The 16,707-nt window shown below is 42.5% G+C and overlaps 1 protein-coding gene across 1 annotated transcript in view; it reads right to left on the reverse strand.

The window, feature by feature from the left end:
* Nucleotides 1–16,707, reverse strand: part of ABAT (4-aminobutyrate aminotransferase) — a 52,934-nt gene that overhangs the window by 3,105 nt on the left and 33,122 nt on the right. Inside the window, exons 4-15 of the mRNA XM_008921734.3 lie at nucleotides 16,550–16,579; nucleotides 15,854–15,971; nucleotides 10,676–10,725; nucleotides 7,572–7,652; nucleotides 6,967–7,059; nucleotides 6,549–6,611; nucleotides 5,923–5,986; nucleotides 5,098–5,246; nucleotides 3,461–3,598; nucleotides 1,851–2,018; nucleotides 964–1,110; nucleotides 146–257 (exon numbers count right to left, since the gene is read on the reverse strand). Of these exons, the coding sequence (XP_008919982.1) occupies nucleotides 146–257; nucleotides 964–1,110; nucleotides 1,851–2,018; nucleotides 3,461–3,598; nucleotides 5,098–5,246; nucleotides 5,923–5,986; nucleotides 6,549–6,611; nucleotides 6,967–7,059; nucleotides 7,572–7,652; nucleotides 10,676–10,725; nucleotides 15,854–15,971; nucleotides 16,550–16,579 (1,213 nt within the window). The remainder of the gene's footprint in view (nucleotides 1–145; nucleotides 258–963; nucleotides 1,111–1,850; nucleotides 2,019–3,460; nucleotides 3,599–5,097; nucleotides 5,247–5,922; nucleotides 5,987–6,548; nucleotides 6,612–6,966; nucleotides 7,060–7,571; nucleotides 7,653–10,675; nucleotides 10,726–15,853; nucleotides 15,972–16,549; nucleotides 16,580–16,707) is intronic.

The raw sequence follows: 16,707 nt of genomic DNA on the forward strand, positions 1-16,707 counted from the left end.
TCTCTGAAAACACAAGTATTTCCAGAAAACTCTAAATACGGTTTTGTTTGTCATTTCCCTTCTCTCCTCTGATGCTGTAGTACACATACACCATCCGAAAAAGGAAAATTCAGGAGCATTACCTATGCTACACAAACTCTCTTACCTTTGTTTCTGGCTATTGTAATTAACTTGTTCCTAGTTGCATCATTTGGAGTGTCAAACGAACAGAATGTTCCTCTTCCTCTCACTCTGCTGATGAGATGGGGGTAACGAGCCTGCAAAGAGAGGTGAGACGTGCCCATGGCAGGTGCTGGAACAGAGGGCACCTGGTGGCAAGCTCAGCTCTGCCAGGTGGAAACCCTGCTGCCTCCTGGTTCTGCTGGAGTGGAGTGAGTGCAGGGGCTGGATTGCTCACACAGCAGAGACTGTGTTTGGGATTGTGCTGTGCAAAATGCCTTTGGGGAGGAGAGCACCTCCAAGCCTACCCTTAAATGCCTGTCTGACTTTCCATCTCCTATGGGGCTCCATGGTAGAAGCTGTGAGGAATTTCCCTTAGTCAAGGGAGGGAAAGCTGCAATTTTCTTGTTTAAATAGCCCAGCAGAATTGGAAAAAAATCTGAAACCACCCTCCTTTAAAAAGAACTTTGGGATGATGAAATACAGGTGCTTGTGGTAACAAAACCTTCTAACAAAGTAATTTAACTAACTGCAGTTCATACACTCAGATATTTGGGGGGTCACCCTCTATTTTGGATTAAGCTGTATAAACCGAACATTCTTAAGTCAGTAAAAGAAAGTTTACTTCAACCCAAAACGCACACAGTTATTCAACTTGCATTTAAGTACCTAAACCAGCAAGCTGTGATTATGGTTTAGTCCCCAGCTGGAGTTCCTCAGTCCAGGTGTTTAAACTGGATGAGGTCAGATCCTGCCCCATCAGCAAATTTACTTTTCTTATTTACAATCCTTCCAGATGTTTACCTGCAAATCCAGCAGCCCAGTCAGCAGTGCTTTCCCGGCGTGGGTTGCATTGTTTAGAAGGTCTTCTGTTTTAATAACCTTGATGACTTCAGCAAGCATAAGGTTCTTGGATGGATCTCCAAGCCAGGTATTGAAGATCCGGTAGGGCTTGGGAAAGGGTGGGAAGAGAGTTGTGGAACATGTTAACAGGCAAATCACTATAATAAAGAAAAGCAAGGCATCACACTGGCAGTGCAGACATCTGGTGTATGAAAAGGCATGCACTAATCTCACCAAGCCTCCCTTTTTTTTGTTGTAAGAGCAAAATCCCACTGCCCTGCTGAGCTGAAACACGGGGTGACTACTTTATGCTTCACATTTAGTGCACTCTGTCTTGCTGCTCTGACATCTCATTGAAACACAGCTATAGAGGACACGGAATTCAGCATTATGTATATGGGTTTTACATCAAGCTTTATGTTGTCCTCCTTAATTTTACTTGTTTTTTTTTCATTTATTGCATCTATAATGTCATTAATGTGAAGAGGAAATCTTGCTGACAGAATCTGCAATGCTGACATACAAGTTCTGAAGGTCTCAAGTTGCCCTGCAGGAAAAGGAGTCAGTTTGAGGTTGGGTTTTGTACTGAAGTTTAGTTCCATGAGGCTAAACCCTGTCCTCCACTCCCCCCACCAGCTTTATGACCTTGGTGACTGACAACAACTGGAATACAAGTGAAGAACTGATGATGACAACTGTCGTGTGAGCACACAGCAAGTATTTGTGAAACAGCAGCTCCATCCAGCTGAACCTGCACTGCTGAAGGAAACCTTGTCCCTTCCACAGAGGTTACAGTCACTCCTCAGTGGGTCACCAACCAGCACAGTTTGTTTCATTGAAAATCTTACAGCATTTGGCCTGAACTCCTCTTTGTGGAAAAATCCTCCTGTCATCATCTTCTTACTGAACGTTACCACATCAGCTGGGTCATCCAGGCCCCAGTGTTCATGTGCCCAGAATTTCCCTGTGCAGCCACCTCCCGTCTGCACCTCATCCACCAGGAAGGCACAGCCATGCTGTGGGGAGAGAGGGGAGGAGCAGGGGATGTTACAAAACAGAAATACCTCCCTTAGTGAACAGAGAAATACAAGCCAATGACATGCAACATCCCTCCTTCCCCTCCCTTCACTGTTCTAATCTCCCCTCCACCAACGCCACTCACTGTGAGACAGATTTCACAATTCAGAATTCACCTGTTTTTTCAGAAAGGCACTAGAAACTTATTTTCTACCCAAACTCACAAAGGACATGTTTTTATATAGTCTTGAACATGTCTAAAGGGTACCTGAAAACATCCAGGAGGAGCACAGGTGGCATTTTCAAAACCCCCGAGGGAAGCAGTGTCATTTCTAGAAGCTTTGTTTTAAATAAGAAGTTTCTGCCCCCAGTCTGAGTTCTGTCACTTGTGGCACAAAGGCAATACCAGCAGCATGAGCTGTTCAGCCTGGGGGCCTGAAGAGCTGCCTTTTCAGACAAGTCTGCTGAAAGAGCTGCTCATGTGAGCTGAAAACGTGGGGATTATACATGGAAGACTATTTTGTTAAAACTTTGGGACAGAGAGATAAGTTATATCATGATATTACAATTAAAAACAATTGGTAAGTACTTCTGGCAGCACCTCATTTCAGACAAGGCAACCCTTTTCATTTTACATTACTTACCATGTCACCCTTGCACAAGCAGCTGTTAGCAATGGTGGAGTGCCCATCCCTGGAGGGATTTAAAAGATATGTAGATGTGGCACCTGGGGACATGGTTTAGTGGTGAATTTGGCAGTGCTCGGTTAATGGTTGGACTCATTGACCTCAGAGGTCTTTTCCAACCTAAATGATTCTATGATAATGGGAAAAGCTGCTTTTTCTCATGGCAGAACAGAATTTTCCAAATGTCACCTCTGCTCTTCTCTATAAGCACCCAGATGTTTTGAGGGTAAAAAAAAAGCATGGAGCAGGTCTTCCTGAGGGCCATCAATTCTAAACAGGTAAATTCACACTCCAAGTATCAAGAAATCTGTCCTTTTCATTGTTTTTTTGGAACATCAGCACTATGGTTGGACTCAAGTTGTGTTTCAGCTTTTTTGCAGTTAAAAACAGGTTTGTAATTAAAAATCTACCCTTTTCCAAATGCTCCTCCTCAGAAATGGAACCTTCTCAACAATCTGGCATTATCATTTAAAGAACACTACTGCAAAGTTCATAGTTAATTAATCAAAGTAATTTCTCTCTCACCTCAAAATTAGAAGGTAATTTATTGGACTAAGGAAACCATTAGATGTGCATCAAATGGAAGAGACCAGGGGCTGCTTGTATCTGACTACAAGTACATAACTACCCTGACTGCTCCTAGGGAGGCCTGTGAAGCTCCCAAAGTCCCTGGGGCAGGGGGAACGCCTCTGGAGACACCCAAAAGTATTTGCATGTTCAGCTACTACTGAATGACCAATGAAATGTTTTATTACCTTTCTGGCAATATCTCGTAGCTTTCTGAAGAAGTCATCTGAAGCATGATTGTCCCCACCCTCCGACTGTATTGGTTCTACAATGATTCCAGCCACAATCTTCTTCTTTTTCCTGTACTTTACAATCAGGTCTTCCACCTGTAAATCAAACACTTATGATACATTCTCCTTCCAGGACATTCACACATTTCCTCCCAGCAAGAATTCAATCTCAGCAACAGAGCTTCAACTTTTCCAAGACATTCCTGGCTCTGAAGGCGTCAGGAAGCACAAGCAACTAACAAGTAGTTCCTCCAGGATTTAACACAGCCCTCTTGTTCCTGAATAACACTTAAGTTTAAATCATGTCCTAAACACACTGTAACTAGTTGCACATTTATCTACAGTGGTGTGGAAGCAGTAGCCAGGTTCAGCTGGCAGTGTGGTGGGCAGCTGTGCCACTGCTGTTGTTGCACCTGAGCAGCAAGGAAGGAGACAGATTTTGTGTCAGAACCCCAAACTCTGCTGATGTATTACAGAAGGTCATCTGCAAAATTTACTTCTTCCAGTCACCCACTTCAGATACATTAAAATTAATCGGATGAAATAGTGCAGAAATCCTGTTGCTGATAAGGGAATTAGAGAGAATTCTCATTAACCTTGTGGTGCCAGTTGCTGCATTTAGTGATGTATTTGTACTTGAAATACCCCTCACAGCTTTCAGGGCCCACAGCAGGCTGTGAAAAGCAATGGTTTCCAAAGGGGGTCAAGCCACAGATTTGGTAGGAGAGCATTCGGCCTTTGGTTATTTTTTTGTTGTGCTTTTTTCTTTGTTTGTTTGGGGTTTGTTGTTTCTTTTGTTTGGTTTTTGTTTTGGTTCGGGTTTTGTTTGGTTTGGTTTGGTTTTTGTTTGTTTTTTTTTTAAAGCTGTCATGGAGCAACCCCAGGGAAGCCATCTGCTGTGCTTTCTGTTTTTCTGGACTGAGGCAGGTTTGGATAAGTGGATAAGTGGTCTCTTGGATCCCTGCACAGCCCTCCCTGCCACTGGCTGTGACTCTCCACACTCTCCACCAGTTCAGTTCCTTGCTCCCCTCTGCCATCTCTCAAGACTGAGCCCTTGGAAGCTGGAGATTCTGGATCTCAACAGGGAATCCTGTGCTTCTGGTACCTGGAGATGGTTCTCCTCCCTTGAACTCTGTTCTGCCCAGCTTTCCCTTCTCCCAGGCTGGGGAAGGCACTGTGTCCCTGCCCTCTCACTCCCTGCAGCCACAGGGAGGATCAGAACTTCACACCAGGACCTGCCAGGGAAAAGCTGAGAAGCCTGAAATCCTGTTAGAGGTTCTCTTTGCAGAGAGGGTTATCCATGCTGTGTTATCCCTTAGTCCATGGCCCCTTGGCAAGGCCTGGCAGACAAGTTCACTGGGATACAAGGAACTTGTCCTGCATGTGGGATTTCACCGGGGTGTCACTCGTGCAGCCCCAGCTGGCTTCTCCTCTGCCAGGCAGGACAAATGGACTGTAAACAACACTGAATGCTGCTTTAATCACGGGCTGTTCCAACCCCTGAAAACATTCTTTTAGTGAAAGGCACTAATCCTACCAACACTATTCATTATTTCAAATCAAAACCAACAGAAAGCTGCCAGTGAATTTTTTACCTCCTCTAAACAACGGGCTTCTTCCTGTTGATTCTCTTTCACAAAATCTTCCAGGGGATACTTTAGCCTTGGAAATGGAGCAATAGGCCAGTCCAGTGAGGGAATGTCCAGTTTGTGAATTGCTTTAGAGTGAGTTGTAGCTAAGCAACCTAAATCCAGAGAAGCAAAAATTAAAATAATACCTGTCTAAGAACAATAAAGGAAAAAAGCTACCAAGAGGTGAAAAATTGCCTGACAGCATGACAGTAGAATTACCTTAATTGCTCTTTTTGCTTTATATTTGAAATACTGGGCAATTGGGTTTAGTCAGGTCTAAGTGGATTGCTCTAGCTTGTAAGCATCACTTTCCCATGCACTGTTCCAGAAGAACAGGAGAACCTCTGTCAGTCTGAACAGGTTGCTCAGATGAGCTGGGTTTCACCTGTCCAAAGACAACTGCTCACAAAGCTCACAGGCACAGCACTCTCAGGTAACATGCTCTGAAGAGGGATTGAGCTGATATAAAATGGTAAAAATGAGTAACATCATGTTTGTATATTGTGATAATTTTTCCCCAGGAGTTAGATTTTCATGAATACAAACAGGAAACTCTGGATTCCGAATGACAATAAGAGACCTTTTGAAAATAATTTTAAAAAAATATAAAATAGATTCCTCCTGTCACTCAAATATTCTGTTTCAGTATTGACGGGGCTTCCAGGGCAAAGCTTAACGAAGCTACAGCTTCTCCTCCAGTACTATGTGTCTGAGGGAATCCCCCTTTTCCACAGGCACAGTGAGCTGAGGGTCAGTGCAGGGGCTGAGGAGGGACAAGGCACAGCTTACCCATGGTCCTGCCGTGGAAGCCACCCATGAAGGAGAGCATGGCATAGTCAGGGCAGCCGGGGGGCTGCAAGGAGAGCACACAAGGGGGTCACAGAGGGGCTCACAACCCCCCAACACACCCCCCAGGCCACAGCACCACGGGATGGCCAAGCCTGAGCTGCAGCCCCTCAGTGCACCCTGACCCAGCTCCTCCCCAGCCATCGGGCACCACGAATTGTTACAAATACATTGCTCACCCCCTAAAAGCTGCCCGAGCTCCCAAACGCCCTCATTAATACTGATGAGTCCTTGGAATTTTATCCCTGCACATGTGAGCTCACAAGAGGCTGAGCATCCAGCACACTCAGCCCCTTTTTGCACAAACCAGGAGCACGTGGATGTGCCTGGGGGTGGCATCGGGGCTGTGGGAGCTCAGTGAGGAGAGGCTGGGGCTGCCCCATGCTGGACCCCCCCCATATTCCTGATGGCTCACTGACATTTGTTGGGAGCAGTTTGTATTTCACAGTTTCCTAAATTTACAAAACCCTAATTCCACCTCACATACAGCAAAGCCAATTTTTCCTCCCAATTTTCCCTTGCAAGCCCGAGCCAACGGTACATCTGTAGGTGTAAAGAACAAATGTTACCTGGTTAATCATGCAAGATTCCAGTTCTTCTTTTGTGACATTATTATGGCCCCTCTCCTTGTTCTGCAAAAAAACCCAAACAACCCAACAAGAGTTTTCCTGTAGTTAGTTGTAACCAATGCATTTATGGCTAAACCACAAGTCAGTAATCCTGGTATTCCAGATTGGAGCCAATGAAGACACTGGCTGTTGCTTTTACATACTGACTGCAATCTGCATTTTCCTTTTAATTTCTAAAGTTGTGTCAATACAAAGTGACAGCTTAGATGAACACTTTTTAATAAAGATTTTATACTAGGTTGAATATAAGGAACACCATGAGCAAGACAACCTCCAAGCAGTTTTACAGTAGCAGTTCTGATGATAAATACTCATTTTTACAACTAAACCTACAAAAACATCTTAATATTTTACTCACCCTGTACCACATGAATATTGCTTTAAAGGCATTTTCATTGGAGCAGGATCCACAAGACATGGTCATTACCTGTGACAGGCCCTTGGGAGCCACCTGTCAAGCAAGAGGGAAAATTATTCCAAAAAATGGAGCACAGATATAGTGCCAAGTGATAATAATAGTGATTAGCCCTTAACATCATGAACTTCAGTGTAGTGGGAGACCAACCATGCCCAGGGTGAGGAAAGACAATTTTAACTGCAGATGAGAGGGATTGATTCAGCTTCAGTGCCAAGGATCTTCAAATTGAAATCAAGACACAGAAGCCACTTATCCCACTCTCTCTTATGAAAGCACAGGGAATGGAGGTAAGTGAAAATGTGTCTTCTCATCAGTTCTTGAACTCAGAAATAAGAGGCTGCATCTACACAGGGCTGACATGCCACGTTCTCACACTCAGTTGTCAAGTCAGGGAAAAAGGTTTGACCTCATTCCTCACAGTGGGAAGGCAGGTGAATGAACAGCTAATCTGTAATGTTCCCTGTTAAAATCCATAACATCCCTTGAAAGTGCTCACATCCCTGAACACAGAACATGGTAACTGATCACTGCTGTCTCAGACTTACTGATAGCAAAGACTCCTTCAGTTTTTCTGTAAAGTTCTCTGGAGGTAAAATCCCTAGGGCAGGTCTGTTGATGAAAGTGCTCTAAAAAGACAAAGGAAGAGGAATTGTTAGGTTCTCCTATCACATGAAAAATATGTTGATATCAAAGCAGTGACAGTTCATGGTAATTACAAACACCTGGCAGAAATTTGTATCACGGCTCATGGAGTTTTAAACCAGGGACTAATACTTACACCTTAGACTATGTTTTTCTGTCTAATCCTTACTACTCTGTTCTTGCAGGACACCTTGGGAAAGGTGCATGCTAACTCATACTGACATTTCCTCTTCAATATTGCCACTTCAGTTGCTCAATCTCAATTTTTCGCTACACACAGGAAATATGCTTTAAAACCTTTATTACTTGCCTTCAGTTCAAGCAGCTAAATTCAATTAGGATAGCAGCATTTTCATCCTTACTGAGCTACAAGACAGACCATTTTGGAACACTGTGCTTATAAAACATCCTCCAGATACTACTGCAGTGGGATTTGGGGGCAAGAGACCACCTGAGTTCCTTCCAACTTCAATGTCCTGTGAACTGGCCAAATCAGGATTCAGACCTTTGGGAAAGGTAATTTTGATGTCAGTGAACAGCAGCTGGTGGGAAAGCTGAGCCTGCTGCCCACACAGGGGTTTCTAAGGAGCAGCTCTGGAAAAATCCCCTCAGTCTCCCCAGTTCACTAATGGAGATGAAAGTCACATTTATGCAATTAATTTCAATTAAGTGTCATGGATTAAAATCGATTCATCGCTGCTCTTTGTCTTTGTAGGTAATCTTATTTGATTCACACTGTGCTACTTTTTATTTTAAATTAAATTTGCTCAGAAAAGGACAAGCTCAATAATTTTGCCAACTGCAAAGCAACATTATTTGCTCTTCTTTTTATTTGTTGTTTTTCTTATTGAAGAAGGAATTGTTGACATTAAAGGCTTGGCTTTGATGGCTTAATTCTTAATGGGTCTCCAGAGGGGACAGACTGATTCCTCCACAACACTCATATTTTCAGTGCAGCTCAAACTTGCACATTTATTGGCATCCTTCAATATAAGAACTTGTTTGTTCAGACGTGTGAACCACAGCAAGAGGTGGAAGTGGTCACACTGTACCTGTAAGGACATTTCATCATGATTCTTAGAGAAAACCAAGTATCACACAAGATATAACAGTGCATGAGCTACCACTTTGTAAGTTGTTCCTTTGTTACTTCCAAAACATTGTTTCAATAGACTGCATCTTAAAAGAAAACCTAAGCAAGGATGTTACTGACAGAATAACACAAAATTTCTGTTTAGTACCTGTGAGAAATTTTACTTGATTTTTGTCTCAGTTTAGAAGTACATTTTCAAATGAAGTTAGAGATACAAGACCATGAGTTTGCTGTGAATTTGATTATGGGCTGTCACAGTCAATTGACAACATTCGCCATTAAGCAGAAAAGTGCATTTTTCTTTTTTTGTAGTTAATGAGATACTCAAAACGGAGAAAAACAGAACATTGACATCAAGCTGCTGTGGGCTCGAACAAACAGATGCACATTCTGTCCTTTATAGATGGCTGTAAAGAGGGTACATGGAGCATTGCAGACAAACCAAACAAAGGAAAACACCGATCCCAGCACCAGCATTAGCACAGCCCTCCCTCGGTGTGTATCACTCAGAGCAGCCCTTTCCCCACAAAGCTGGAGTGTTACCTGCAGTCAGCCCCAGCACACACTGTCTGCAGTGAGATTGGCACAAGCTCTGCTCTTCACAGTGCTCTTGGCACTGCAAACCTGACATCCTGCCCACACCCAGCCCAGGCAGAGCCTGCCAGAGATCCCGAGGGCAGCCAGGCACAGGCTCCCTGGCTCCCTGCCACCCTCTCCCCTGAGCCAGCCAGGTCTCAGAAATCAGAATGGGTACCAAGGGCAGCTCTGGGGCTTGTGCATGGGAGAGAGGGGTCCTGGCTGTGCCACTTCAGAGGAGTTCCTTTTACCACAGGCTTAGAGCTGGCAGGTTCTTACCTGCCCTTCCCCAGTGGGCAAATCACCAACTGCCACCAGACAACAGGACTTCTTGGGTTTGGAGTTTTTGTTGGTTCTGAGATTTTTTTTAATTTGTTTATTCTTTTTTGTTTTGTTTGTTTTTTAGAGCTGACTTCACTGACTGCTGCATTATAATGAAGATATTATTCTCAGAAATAATTTTTATGAGTTAACACTAAGTATTTAGAAATATTACCAGATCTGCCTTTGATAACTCCAGCATTTCTAGGCCTGGTGGTTTGGTGTGTTTTTTTGTTTGTTTGGTTGGTTTTTTTTGGGGTTTTTTTTGGTTTTTTTTTTTTTTTTGGTTTTTTTTTTGGCTTTGTTTGTTTTTTGTTTTTTTGTTGTTGTTGTTGTTGTTTTTTGTTTGGTTGGTTTTTTTGTTTTGTTTTGGGGTTTTTTTGTTGGTTTGGTTTGGTTTTTTTGGGTTTTTTTGGTTTTTTTTTTAAACTTGAAGAATTTTAGTTCTGGGGGAGGCACAATTTCTCATCCTTAAGAAATGAGCAAACCAGAAAGCACATCAGCTCAGGGAACTCAAATGTCTGCACTTCTTTGCCATGCTGGCTCAGCATTCACAATCTGCTGGAGTGTACTTAAGAGATGGGACCAGTCACTATCCCCACCCTTCAAAAAGAAACTAAACTTCCCACAGCATTCCAGATGGAGGGCACCCCATTCAAAACGTTATATTCCCTCTCAAAGTCTTGTGCTTGTTTCAGGCTCAAAAATCTTCACTTGGAACATTCCTAAAATTGTTAATTGGAAACACTATGTTTGAACTGTGGTTTAAAACTGGCTGCAAACATATCAGGTGCTTGCATCACCCAAATGTTTACTTCTTGTAAAGCCTCCCAGAGGTTTTGGTGTTTCCTTAAACACAACCAAGCCCTTTTCATCTAGTGAGCAATACAGCAAGCAGATCCTGTCATATATTAAATTGAATCATTAGCATTCACTATCAGTTTAAGAAAAAATGAGAAAGCCCACAACAACGAGGGAGAGGACTCCTGCAAGTACTTAATCTTTTAATTCACTTACCAGGTTCTGTGGCTGCTGTAAAAGCTTTATCAGAGAGGGATGGCTGTAACCTAATTAAAAAGAACAAAGAAAGCAAGTAGTTATTTCTACCTGGTTTCAATAAACTAATGCAAAGCTTAACCTAGAGAAATAACCTTAACTTAATGCTTGACTGTTTCTGTGCAACTTCCTTATTTTTTAACTACTAATAATAGCATTTCTTTTGAAGTAGAACAAGCCTCTTTTATTACGTGGAACTTTGGTACAAATTTTGTGTCAGGCAAAATCAAAACATATTTTAGTACTGAATGTTAAAAATCAATGCAAAAATAAATGAAACAATGATCTTTTCCCCGATAACGCCTGGTGGAAGCATCATAGTTTTTACCAAGTACTGCAGGACTGATTTTACTAACTGCTTGCTCACTCTCCTTTTGAGGTTTCCCACGTGTTTTTGGTTACTTTACAGTGCAGTGTCTGAACTTTTTTTCTCAATGAGGAGCTGAGATCACTTGCTGCCTGTGCAGCCCACCAGTCACTGTTCTGACAGTCACCATTCACCTGTGTTGTGGAAGCATTCCCAGTTTCTCCACCCCAAAGCAGCTGCTACAGCTCTTGATCCCTGTCACCCTGACCTGCTGGGGGCTCTTGCTGAGGAGTGACCACTGCACAAAGCCAGAGAGAGCTCCTCACACTGACCACGAGGGAAGCCCCTTGTGCACCGTGTCCATTCACAGTGGCTGTGTCCATTCACTTGTGGTCTCACAGCAATTGTCACCCTCCTTGAGTGTCACACTGATTGTTCCTGGCACAACAGAGCTTTGCCTCCCTCCCCATGCTTTTTAACTGGTTACACTTTTCCTCACTGTAAAATTAACTTGGAAACATATATTCCCCCCTACATGCTTCTCTTCCATGCAGTTCCCACCTTTAACAGCTGATCATAAGAAATAAACAAGCAAAAAAAAAAAAATCCACATCTTTACTGATTTCCCAGAGAAAGCTCCCTCAGGAATGGTCATTTCAGTGCATTCTAAAGCTCTAACAAACCACCAGCACGGGCTCTTTGTCCCCCAGGGTGCAGGGCAGCTCCCAGGGCTGCTTTCACTGCTCAGGTGTGCAGTGAGCACGTGTTGTGGCAGACCCAGCACACAGAAAACCTGGAGTTCCAGCAGGATTTTTACAATGACTTGACAGCACTTTTTGATGTCTGTGGCTCTGGGATGTCACTTGTCACCATTCTCCTCTGCAACACTCTCTGAGCACTGCCCACCTGGGTTTGAGGTGTGCACACATCAGCCTCACCATTATCCAGGTCCCCATGGATAAAAACACTCACATCTACTTGCAGGCTTGGACATTCTTCCATGATCTTGCATGATCATCTCCATCCTACCAGGAGGAAAGGGCTGCCTGCACAGACACTTAAACCTCACAGACTAATAAGCACCTGGATCCCTAACCTGCCACATCCCATTAGTTATTCCAAGGCACCTGTCTGGAAGTCTTTCCTTCTCAGTCACAGATTTACATATCTCTGCTGTGCATCACCAAAAAACCCTGTTTGATAAATTGCTCTCTCCTGCTAAAGAAGGAGATTCTGCACTTTTCACTTTCTCTCGGGACCAGCTTTTTTTGTCCAAATAAAAGTTTGTCAAAGTAAGGAAAACAGAAAGGAAGAAGATGTCACAATTTGTCCTTTTTACTCAGAAACTAAGATACTAAGATTGCTTCAGTTTTAACACAACAAAGGTGCTTAATTTATAACCACTGACATTCTATGGGATAACTCGCTTGCTTACAAGTAAAACCAATTTATCTGATGCAAAAAAACCCAAAACAAACCTTCAAAGGAGCCCAGAAAATTTCATTTTAAGCCTGATTTCTAATATATGAAATGCCAATGCCAGAGATTCACATTATATTTTAAATATTCTTGAAGAAACAGTTGGAAACTTCATCTTCCCTACTGCTCAAGAAGTCAGACTGCTCTAATTTTGATACCAAAGCTAACCAAAGCTTATCGTGCCTCTGAATCCTCATTCCAGTGGAATGGCAACAGCCCTGATTACCCCATCTGAGCAATGGAGCATTAGGCTACTGCACTAGCAAATCAATTATAAATTCAGTTTTGAATATTTCAGCTGAAAACAAGGAAATATCCAGATTGTTTTTAGCTGCATGTCATGCTGCTAAATCTGTTAAAATTATTATGAAGATAATAAAAGCTGTTATTTGGGACACCAACAACTAAATCTGCATGGCATCTGCTGTCATGGGAAGAGTTGTTGTTTGGCTAGAGGGGATGGCACAGCTGAAAGCTGTGTCCCTGAGAGCTGTAGCTGTGGCTACCACTGGGAGCACCTCTGAGAGCAGACCTAGTGTTTCAGAAATCCCCAAACCTTACAGAAGTTTGCTGTAAATAGCTGCCACTGCTTAGGAAGCTTGACTGTCAACTGTGGTATTGCATGTAGGAACATGTGATCCTGTTGCTGGCGTTGCAATATGTGAAGATCTTTGTATGTAACACAAACTCAAGGCTTCTGTTACCCATGACTTACCCTTTCTCACCCACACAGGATCTCTCTCCCGTTCACTTCAGGCTGAGTGGCCTGGAATTCCTCCTAATGCTCCCTATTCCACTTGTGCCTCCTCAAACAGAACCCACTGAAAGAAGGGAGAATCCTTAAAGTCCAACTGCTGCTGAAAGAGTAGGAGTGTGGAAAGATACTGAACTGGTTCACGGTCATAAACTAACACCAGGGAGAACTAAAGGGTTAAATAACCATTACATAACTTGACAAGTCAAACAGCTCTGGGCTGGGATGGCAAACAGGCAATAACTTGTTTCATTGCCATCACCAGCACAAGGCTTTTAAGCTTGATGAATCCACTCTCAGAAGTGACTGAGCTGTCTCTAAGAGAAGGGCACCTGTTCCATCACTCTTGCCGTGTCTGGATCAGTGTGACAGGAATGTACACGTCCTCCAGGCTCATGAATGTGCCTGTCTGCAAAAGGAAAAAAAAAGCTAGAGGCTGCTAAAATAATGAGATGGAGAAAGCCCAAAGAACCATTTGAACTGAGCAGAAGGCTGCTGTCAGTAATATCAAACTGCACCTCTCTGCGTCTCCCCAAACAAAACAGACCATCCCAGCACTGAAAAACACATTGTTTCATTTGCTATTCCAGGATGGTAAACAGGTCAATAGCATCCCCTCCTGCATTTGGCTCCATGGGGTTTCTAACTATTAGATAGATTAGCTACAGGTTTAAAAGACTGTGCTGTGCTACAACTGCCCAAAAACGTGTGGTAAAAAGCTGTTTTAATTTTTGTTTTTCATCAAGAAACAGCCCAGAGCATCTTTGCCTAGAGGCTTTTTTATACTTTAATTCTTATCTCTCCAGACAGACACTTATTACCTCTCAACCTCTGCTGATAAATATATTCTAGTGCAGCAGATCATTATTAAATCTTGGGGAGTCCTGACAGATTCATAAAAGGTTTTATTGGATTTACTTTCAGAGAGATAAGCACAGATGACTAACAAGCATTTCATGATCTTGGTTTGGTCTCCTGGTCCAGGCCCCACCTCTGTCACCAAGAGGGATGTTATTAGCAACCAGGGCAGCTTCAGATAGTGTTGTCATTCAGTACAACTTAAACATATAAATTAAGGCTGTGTATTAGATTTAGGTCAGGCTGTAAGTATTAAATTTCCATTTACTCCTTGTTGCTACACATGATAGTGCCACTATCTGAGAAGATATGTGAAGCACTTCAGGACTGAGGAACGTGTCCCCTAGGACCAAAACCCAACTGGTCCTCAAGAAGGCACTGTCATTGTGAAGGAGGAACTAGATGGCTTAGTTGAGGGTCAGTTATAGGTTCTGGAGTCTTGTATCTATGCCACCAGTTTCAGTCAACCAGAGAAAGTAAATTGTAGAAGCCCCTGCCCATTTCTGCCATTAAGAAAGTATTCCCCCCCTAATACTTTAATATTTCATACACAAAGCTATATTAGAAGAGGTATGCTAACACCACCAAGCACCAGAAGGTCAGAAAGCCTCAGTGCACTCTCTATGCAACATTAATTTCTTTCTTTTGGAGTAAGCACTGTCCTTCGACTACATGACTGAGCACTGGTTTCTCCAAATCAGCATTTCTTGTGTGAGGAATAGGAAATCGTGAACACTAAATGCATCTCCCTTCCTAGAAACTAAAATCCAATGCCACTGGCACACACGCATTGTGCTCCTCTCTCTCTCTCCTATTTCCATGTGAGAAGTGACAAAGTTACCTCAGTGAAGCCTCTAAAAGATACAAAATAGCCAGAACTTGTGTTGAGGGAAATAAGCTACAAACACTGAAGGTTTCTGGAATGATTAAACATTTACTGAGTGTATGTGAGAGCAAAAACATTGTCTGCAAAGGAGACTGGGATAAGTGACCACCCATTGCAGTGACGAGATCTTAGATGCCAAAAATTTGGTAACAACCTGAACACCACTAAACCCTGTTTTCCAGGAAAGGAGCACCATAGAGATGACTTTGAGTCACCACAGTTTCTACCCACAGCACAACACCTACCTTTTAAACTACCCAGAACTTCTCTTTTTGCCTCTACAGAACTGTATTTTCAAGCATCTGAGAGGAACCATGGACAAGGAACAAGCAAACTGAACTGAACTCCTACTGAAACCTCTATTCCTTGCAGTTGGGGCTTAACATCTCTGCCTTGCTTCTGCTTGAAATGTTTCACAGAGACATCAGCTGACTTTCCCAAGCACTTGCCAAGCCTCGTGTCTGGTTCCTCAGCCCAACTGGGCTGACACCTTTGCTTTCCCTCAGCACCACAGCTCAGTGTTGGGGCTTGTTTTATCCTATTGCAGTCCACATGCCCCACTCCTTTTTATCACTTATTTTGAGACAGAAATGTTAACTAGAGCATAAAATTTAGTTTGAAAATGTTTAAGTTATGCTTGTTAATGTTCAAAACAGTGACACACCTTCACAGAATCACAAAGTGCACGAATCCAAGCTAACAAAGACAACCTGAATTGTGGAACTTGCATATTTAAATTAAGATTAATACTAGAGTTTCTCCCAGGCATCACTGTGTACTGCAGGTGGGCTTTAAGCATTGAATTTTTAGTTTCTTCAGAAAACAAAACATTCTGGTACAACTACTGTCTCCTACCTATTGGGATGGATGAAATCTGAGAGTAGAGATCCAGCATTCGATTGCCATCTACATCTACCAGGTAGTTCCCTCTGCTCTCTTCATAATTGCAAAAGAAGTGCACAGCTTCTGCATTCTTCAGGGTGAAAACAAACAATTAGTGCTTTAAAAAGCAGCAGTGTGTAGGAAGGTGCAGCTAATGGTTATAGAGCAAAATCTGATAGAAGTACCTAATGCTAGAATAAAAAGACACATTATAGTCATTGCATGGCAATTAACTGTACAGCTGTTTTTATAAAGAGGGACTGTTAAAAGGGCAAGTCTGTACTTCTACAGAAATGAAGCACAGATTTTGAGGTAATGCTCTTCTTAGGAAGGCAATATGTACTTAGGCTGAAATATTTTTAAACTCAGGCTCAAATATACCTTGTTTTCACTGGCTACCATGTAACAACTCAAAAGCTTTTCTTTAAATACACATAGTTTAAATTCGTATGTTGAAAGAAAAATCACTGATGCCTAAAAATGATTCTGCAGTATTCAAAACATACTAAAAAAGATTTTATTCAAATGTGTAAACATATGACACATAATGTACTCAGCGTGAAAACCCAGAGTCAGTGTTTCCCCTTCTTTTTTGGTACAAATATACAAAGTATGGTCTGAAATCACAGTAGTAACACCCCCCAAAACACAGAAAACTTGACAAATTACCTGAATGCCATTCAGCTTCTTCATTAATTCCTGTGGAAAAGCAAATGTCAAAGAGTTTCAGGTATGTAATTAGCAAATACTGAAGGAGAATATGTTTCCTTTTTGTGATCCCATAAATCATATGCAAACTTTGCAGTCCTGTGTGCTTACCAGGCAAC

Source organism: Manacus vitellinus, unplaced genomic scaffold (genome assembly GCF_001715985.3).
Source record: "Manacus vitellinus isolate BGI_N305 unplaced genomic scaffold, ASM171598v3 scaffold_12_pilon, whole genome shotgun sequence".
NCBI lineage: Eukaryota > Metazoa > Chordata > Aves > Passeriformes > Pipridae > Manacus > Manacus vitellinus.